Genomic DNA, 8,086 nt, shown 5'->3' with positions numbered 1-8,086 from the left:
CGCCCCGCGCGGGGAGCCGCCATTGCGGGTTGTTTGTGCGGGCGAGCAGCGAGCACGGGCGGGAGGCGGCGCCGCGGCTCCGCCATGTCCACCCCGGCGCGCCGCCGCCTGATGCGCGACTTCAAGAGGTGAGCGGGGCCTGGGGCCCGGACCCACCGCCGCCCCGCGCTTTTGTGCCGGGCACGGGGCTGGCATCGAGCCCCCCGGGGCAGGGGCGCGCCCCGCGGGGAGCGGCAGTGCCGAGGGGAGCGGGGGCACTGCCGGGGGAGCGCGGGGTCCCGCCGGGCAGCGCCGGCTTTGTTCGAGCCGCCTCGCCTGGGCGCCGACGGCTGGGGGCGTCTGAGGATAAAAGTTGGAGCGGTGGCTGCGAACCAGGGCGCCCCGGGAGTGCCCGCGCGGTCACGGGGCGCCGCGATGTCGGGGGGGGGCTGCGGGCGCTGCCAGGGGCCGTGCCCGGCTGGCCGGGCCGGGAGCCCGCGCCGCCCTGCCCGCACCCCACCTCCGCCGAATACGTCCGGCACCCGCAGGCTCCAGCTTCGGAATAGCTCTGGCAGAATTCACAAGTCTTCCAGGCTTGTTGGGTCGGAGAGTCTCTCTGAAAGTAAGTTTTTTGTAATAGGCACCTGAAAACGAAGCGCAAAGAATTAGCGAACGCTTCGTTTGTATGTAATAAGAACCAAAATGCCCTTAAATGTTTTTAGGCTCATGATACTGTGTTTAAAGTTTGCAATCGTGAGGAGTCTTTTGTGTAATATATGCGAACTGCTAAAGGAGCAGTTATTAGTTGCACTCTTTTAAACATTAATGACTGAACCACTGACTCTGGAATAAATTATTTCCAGTCTGACACGTAAACACACTTAGAACAGAGTGTGGAAAAGGGTGGGGGGTTTCCTTTTAAGATTTACAGTAAGAGTCTCCGGACTGGGTTGCTCAGGAGTAATTAGAGGTGAGTCAGCTTTGATAGTGTCTCTTTTTTTTAGCATAGCTATGTTATACCAGCCCCTGAAAACACATCAGTAAACACTTGACGTGTATTGTAGTTGCTTTACGTGGCTGCACGTAAAGCACCAGCGACAAAAGCCTGATTCGTGAATCTAGGAGGAGTAGGAGGTTTTTGGGAAGTGGAGCCCTCCCCTGCTGTTGTGTGAGTGTTGGTGTTTGTTAAGTGGGTGTTGCTTGATTCCCGTTCAAATCAAAACAGGATATGCAGACTTTTTATTGTATTTGGTTACACAGATGAACCAGTGATTTTTTTCAAGCTGACTAATTTATTTTTCAAAATTGCAGTCAGATGTGGGTTTTATGCCGTTATATTCCTACAAGATCTGGTTTAATAATTTTGAAGTTAAGGCTTGAGAGAAAACTCTAAAGATGTGGAAAAATACAACCAAGTAGACAAATGTCGTGGTTTGAAGTAAATCAAATATATTTGTCCTATATGTTGCAACTTTGATATTCCAAAACTTACGTAACTTTTTCATGTCAGTTTTTATTTTACTCTGCTCTTTCGTGCTGGAACTTATGTATTTGTTCTTATGTTACTTGCACTTCATACTGAAACAACAGACAGTGTACTGTCAACTCTGATTCACTTCATTAAATATAAATTGCTTTTGCATACTGTGATTGTCAGGAGCAGTGAAGAGAGAACAGTTCAGCCGATTTCTTACCTCTTCTAAGTTGTTCGAGTAAACAACAACAACAACAAAGTTATTTATTTATTTTCTGATAAAAAGGGAGTGCAAATACCACATTTTCCTTGCTGTTTAGGACTTTCAGGATTAGTCCTATTTGTGGTCCTTGCCAGATCCTTTGTGTAGTTAGACTCTGTGACAAGTAGGGTGCTTTAAAGTTGATGTAAAAACTAAAGCTGTCTCCCAGATGCGTTTGTCAGGCTAATGCTCAAGCACTGCTGCTGGCCTGCAGCCTGGCTGTCATGTAGGAAGAAGTCCTGTTCCTGCTTTCCCTGACCAAAAAAGTAGGTGGTTTATGCTGTTGATACTGAGCTGCCTGGACTGTGTGTGCTCGGAGAGCAGGGATGTAAACACAGAGTTCACAGGGGCTCTGAGCAGCTTCTGGGCTGCTCTGTAGGGCAGCACCACTGCTCAGCATCCTTGGACAACACGTGGTGTTACCCCAGGCTGAGGCAGTGCAAGTGCAGGAGGGTTGCCTGGCTGTGCTGCTGTCAGCTCTCAATAAATCTGCATTTGCACATGATATTTAGTTAGGATTTGTCCCTTGGTCTGCAGAGCTTTTTGTAGTGACTTGTTTATAAGTGTACTGTGATATGATTAAACCTTATGGTAACACTCAAGAGTTGTTAGTGAGGCAAGGGCAGTCACTGCATTTTCCTTATTCTTGCATAATTGTGGAGGCAAAACAGGTGAGAGGAGGAGGAGCTGTCACTGAGGGGATTTGATCAGGTGGATTGATTGGGGCCTGCTGGTGTACATTCTTCAGGGTCTTGTGATCCTTAATATGGATCCAGCAATGGGCAGAGGGGAGCATTTGGATCCTGCCCTTTGGCTGCAGCACATATTTCTGGTTCAAGTTTGTGAGGCTTTCAGTAAGTAACATGCTTTTTCCCTAGTCCAAGGATTAAGGAACTAAAAATAATTTAAAATGCTCCCGTGATTGCTTTAGCGATAAACACATTTGTGGGACTGGCAGGAGGGAGGAGCAGCACACAGGTTTCCCCTTTGCTCCCTTTTTGAAGCGATCAGCTTGTCAGTCAAAATAGGCTTATACCAAATTTAACCACGTCTCACGCACGGATCTGGGAATGCAGGAAAAGCTCCACTGAGGGTCCCTTGTGTTGTGTCCCAGCAAGAGTGCTCTGTGTGTGTGTCACTCCCTGGTTGTGGCTGCAGCTTGTTCTCTTCTTCACTGTGGCAGCCAGCAGCAATTGCTCTCTCATAGTTAACTGTGTAGCACCATAAATCCCAGCTGTCCATGGTGCTATGTTATTCTTACAGTTAATCCTTTGCTCCCTGAACACTTAATCAGACCTGTTGTGCCCTTGTGTCTCGGTGTAAAACATGAGAAAATCTTGATGTGCGTTGCCTTGCAGGTCTGTCTTTTGGGGTGTTGATAAGCTGCATGTAATGCTTTGTGTATTCTCTGATTTGGAATTAGAAAATATTTACAAAATGTGGATGTTACTGGTAAATTATACCTGCAGGTGGAAGTATTTAAGATATATGACTTGTCATTCTATGTTTGTAATTCTTAGATTGCAAGAAGACCCTCCTGTGGGTGTCAGTGGTGCACCATCTGAGAATAATATAATGCAATGGAATGCAGTTATATTTGGGTAAGAGTTTTTGGTCACTATGAAATTCGATATCAGAGGACTAAATATAACAACCTGATGTTTGTTTTTGCAGTTATTCTCTTGTTTCATGTATGTAAAGTCAGCAAACTTTAAAAAATGGCCTAGTGTTACAGTTAAAATATCTTTTCACAGATTAAATAGAGAACGGTTAGGAAGGAAAAAAATTTAATTTTAAATTTTTTCAGCTTTTTTGTTGAATAAAGCTTGCATGTGGTTTAATAAATAGGTGTGTAATGAAAAAGCAGGATTCCTCTTTAAAGTACGTAAGTGCCACGTGTTCTCAGCCTTTAAATCCATATGTATTAGTGATTGGATTGAATCCCAGTAGGACAAGGTACAGGATCTGTCTGGGAAGTTACATTACATATCCTATAGAAGAGGAGCTGTCTTAGTATCCTTCCGTAAAACTGAAGTGTGCTTGCTAATAATCTCGTTTGTTCCAATCTAGTAACCTAATGGCATATGTTTTGTTTGGGATGATGATAAAGTAGATATCCCAAATAGCAGAGTGACTATGGGAGGTGTCTTAGATACAACAAAGCTCTCAGAGGTTGCCCATGGATGCTTCTCTAAGTATTTAAATTATTGCTTCTACGTATATCTTGGGGAGGATGAGGAAGAAGATACCCATTTACTGGGCCTGTGTGGAAGTAGGTAATGATCACTTCTAACTGGAGTTTCTTTTTAAACCTTTCAGGCCAGAAGGGACTCCTTTTGAAGATGGTAAGTTGCTAACTTTTGTATCCTTTGTCATTCTAATAAATCTTGCCAGTACTAACATTGTTCTGCTTTTGAAAAATAATATATGCTATCTGTATATAATTTGAAACCAAGCAAGCAAGTGAAGGAGTGAGGCTTGTTTGCTATAAAAATATGTATCTTGATCTAAGCAGTGTCTTGTCATGCTGGCTCATGGTTGGTTAGAAAGCTAAGAAGCAATGCTTCTATTGAGGCTTTTTCAGAAACATACATACAAGAGCTTTTAGCAGGGGATGTTGGCCTGACACTACCAGATGTGTTTGCACATCCCCATAGCTGAGCTCAACAAGAGCTTTTCTTGTTTCATCTTTTTTGGCATGTTTGGTTCATCACTGTTCTCCTAATGAAGAACAGGTGAAAAACCTTGAATTCTCAATATGGAACTCAGTGAGGTTGAGGGAATCCCAAATTTGTACATAAACATGAAAGTTGGTGTGTAATGAGCCTCCCTTAGGCATATGAGGAATAATGAGTTTAATAATTATAGTATTATTGCAGTAATTGGCAGCAGATGGGTTTTTCTCTATGTTGGGTTGGAGGAGTTACAGTAAATTATTCACTGATCCGTAGCAAAGGTTTTCAGTGAATCAGTTGTGAGCTCCAAAGACTGAGATTGCTGATTATGAAATTCCAGTGTTTCTTTGCTGGCACCACAATACCTTCTTAATGAAACGCCTTAAAGTCACCCAAGTCCATAGACCCAGCATACTGGGCCACGGAAAAGTGGGATAATGTTGGATCTGGCTGCTTTTGCCATGTATACAGTGAGTCTCCAAGCTTCTACCCAATCTCTGCTGCTGGGTTTATTACTCTAAGCAGTAGTTCCACAGTTCCATTATCACTTCAAATATATGAAAAGCAATCAGATTCAGTGTTGTTTGTTTATATAATGGTGAGGAGAAATATTGATCATGGAGCACATAAATTAATTTGTTGTCTATGTTCCTGGATATGTTCTTCTGTTGTTAGTTATCTGATTGTATTTATCTTTGTTTGGACAGGTACTTTTAAACTAGTAATAGAATTTTCTGAAGAATATCCAAATAAGCCTCCAACTGTTAGATTTTTATCAAAAATGTTCCACCCAAATGGTGAGTAGACCATCTTTATTTAGCTGTAAATATTGCAGTGTGGTCATGCATTCTCTGAAGCTCTAGAATGCTTAATCTCTCTTCATTGCTGTCTCCTAAGTAGAAGTCTAGGACAGCAACTGCTTGACGAAAAATTACGAATTACAATGCTATTAAGAAGCAGCTATCTGCCTCTTTCTAATCAATATATAGCCTCAGTAGCAAAGCCTGTGAGTATTTTCAGCAGCAGCTGCACTTAGATTGGTTTAAAGAGGCAGTTCTGGCTGCAGATTCCTGCCCCCCTCCATTTAACAGCAGCCGTGTCATGAGCTGCAGGGAACTGATGGAGCCAAGTGTTACTTATTCCTGCCGGGTGAGGTTTCACCCAAGTCTCTGCTTTTGTCTGGTGCTCTGTGCCAACCAGGACTAGCACAGGGAAGAAAATGAGGGTGCTCAGTCATAGCGGAGGTGTGTGACCCAAACTCAGTGATGAGGGCAGATATGAGAGTGCACTGTGCTTCCTCCCCCAGCGCTGATAGGTTTTGCTCAGTTCACGCATGCAGAAAACACAAACCCTGCCTGCTGCTCCTCTGTAGACATAATGCCTCACATACTGTCCAGGCCAGTTTGTCTCTGCCAGGAGGTTTGTAATTTGTTGGGAACAAGCTGGAGGACAAGCATGTAGAAGTTTGAGCAGTGAGTCTCAGGTTCATATGGGCTCTATGAAGACTGATAAGTATCCAGACAGAAGTAGGATTTCAGCACTTTTCCATATTTTCTACTGTCTGCCTTGGTGCCTCTCATGGTAAGTGTAGGGTGTGTGAAAATGGGGCAGGAGCTGCCACTGTTCAGAGTGTGATGGCTGTGAGTGGTTCCACTCCTTCAGTGAAGGCCTTGCTGCTCTCTGGGAGGCCTCTCCACTGTGACAGCATGGGTCGGTCACACTGGAGGAGCAGGACAGCAAGTCTGCCTGTTCCTGTGCTAATTCCATAATCTTCAGACCTTCCTTCTTTCCCTCTTAGGTGTTCTGTTAATTTCAGTAATAAATCTTCAAAGTATGTGTCAAGCCACAGCAGATGGTGAGACAAACTGCTGTCCTCTTTCCTAAAGCATTAATCTAAGCACAGACTGAATTGGAACAATAACTCTGCTTTGAACAGTGCCATAAATCTGACAGTTTCTAAGTGATATCTGTGCTGTATTTGCAGTGTATGCAGATGGCAGCATATGTTTAGATATTCTTCAGAATCGCTGGAGTCCAACATATGATGTTTCATCTATTTTAACTTCGATTCAGGTAACTTTGCATCTATTTTACCAAATAATTACGTTATTGTTGGTCTGTATTCCAGAATTCAAAGCTCAGTAATGGGGATAGCCAGGTATTTGTGTCAAGGGGAACTTCAAATCCTTGTGAGCAAAGCAGTACTTTTTAGATCAAATAAAGGCAAAGATGCTACGTAATTACTAATTCTGAGCTACAAAACTGCCATTGTGTATTTTTGCACAGGAAAGCATTTACTGGTTTGTGTTAATTTTTAACCATTTTTACTCAAGATATGATATCAGATGCAGAAATTTGCATAGTGTTTGAAACATGTAACTTTACTATGAAGCTTTGCCCTGTGAAGCCCTCAAAGGGACAATATTGCTGAAACACACTACTTGGAATAAGTAAAAATGGCCTGGCACAGTGGAAATGCACAATTCCTTTGTTCCTGTGTGATTGTTTTTATTTTTCAACAGTGGTGTTTTGTAGGAGACATCTTAAGCCTCTCTTTAGTCCTGAATGACAGTAGTAATATAATTACCAATTAGTCAGTTAGCTCCATGGTGCTGACTAGACAAACTGTCTCTGTTTGGTTTGTGAAGCTACAAGTGTGTGCAGTACTGGTGCAGGGTGTAATTTGAGGTTCAGTAATACAATTAGGGATGCCTTACAATGAGTTTAACTGGGTTTTTTTCAACTGGGCCATTCTGAGTTGTTTCTGCCTCTGAAACACATTTGACTTGAAAGTAAGTTGATTTTTTCCTGATTTAAATGTGTTGGTTTGTCTGACATTGTTTTCCCCCTTTTCCAGTCTCTGCTTGATGAGCCCAATCCAAACAGTCCAGCCAACAGTCAGGCAGCACAACTTTACCAGGAGAACAAACGTGAATATGAGAAAAGAGTTTCAGCTATTGTCGAACAAAGTTGGAATGATTCGTAACAGCTGCTGTGTTACTCTCCATCCTCATAAACATTATGTACAATTTAACTCTCAATAGAAAGGCTACCAGAAATTTCAAGTGCCACCGTTCTATGAATTCGCATAAAAACTCATTTGCAAACAAAATTAAGCCCTCCAGTTTAGGGAAAGCTAAAAGCTTGTGTATCTCAATTAACGTCCTTTTTATTGCATGGTATGAACTAAGTTATTGCTACATAAATTTGTAATATATCCTGTTTGTATTTTTTTTCCAAGTGTATAATGTTGGTGTGGAGTTTTCATGACAGAATATACACATTTTGTAAATCTGTACTTTTTCAAATATTGAATGCCTTATTTTTGAATTCTTTAGATTTTTAAATTGGAGAAAAGCACTTAAAAAAGTTTTTATATATGATTATTTCATGTAAAACTGTTAAATACATAACCTTAGTGCAAGACATTCTGCTCTCACTCTTATCTTTTTCCAAGGGCTCATTTTTTGTCCATGCTGTTGATACCCTGCACTTTACAAACAGAAAAGTTAATCCATGATGCAACTGTCTTCACGGGATGTCTTTGCTTCTGCACCACAGCTTGACTTGATTCTGTGTGTCCTCAGTTGTATGAGGAAGAGAAGTTTTGGTAGCTGCCAATTAGAAATGGGGAAACAGATCTAACTATTTTGCTAAAAGTCCCACCTTAAACCAGCAGCAGAGTTGCAAACATAA

The 8,086-nt window shown here is 42.5% G+C and overlaps 1 protein-coding gene across 1 annotated transcript; it reads left to right on the top strand.

Annotated features, from left to right (window-relative positions):
• Positions 1-6: 6 nt before the first annotated feature.
• Positions 7-7,818, top strand: UBE2B (ubiquitin conjugating enzyme E2 B). The gene is made up of 6 exons (XM_042014677.1): positions 7-128; positions 3,236-3,316; positions 4,035-4,060; positions 5,098-5,187; positions 6,375-6,463; positions 7,248-7,818. Exons 1-6 carry the CDS (start codon positions 85-87, stop codon positions 7,374-7,376), a joined length of 459 nt encoding a protein of 152 aa, XP_041870611.1. The 5' UTR covers positions 7-84; the 3' UTR covers positions 7,377-7,818.
• The last annotated feature ends 268 nt before the right edge of the window (positions 7,819-8,086 follow it).

The sequence above is a fragment of the Corvus kubaryi genome, unplaced genomic scaffold (genome assembly GCF_017639235.1).
Source record: "Corvus kubaryi isolate FWS band 111438036 unplaced genomic scaffold, C.kubaryi_AGA036_p1.0 split2-37374, whole genome shotgun sequence".
Lineage (NCBI taxonomy): Eukaryota > Metazoa > Chordata > Aves > Passeriformes > Corvidae > Corvus > Corvus kubaryi.
Note: the sequence above shows the minus strand (reverse complement) of the source record. Positions and strands in the feature narration are given on the sequence as shown.

Coding starts and splice junctions, on each gene's coding strand:
- UBE2B (XM_042014677.1), top strand. CDS start 85: ATGTCCACCCCGGCGCGCCGCCGCCTGATGCGCGACTTCAAGAG. Junction 129..3,235: donor CTGATGCGCGACTTCAAGAG/GTGAGCGGGGCC, acceptor TGTAATTCTTAG/ATTGCAAGAAGACCCTCCTG. Junction 3,317..4,034: donor TGGAATGCAGTTATATTTGG/GTAAGAGTTTTT, acceptor TAAACCTTTCAG/GCCAGAAGGGACTCCTTTTG.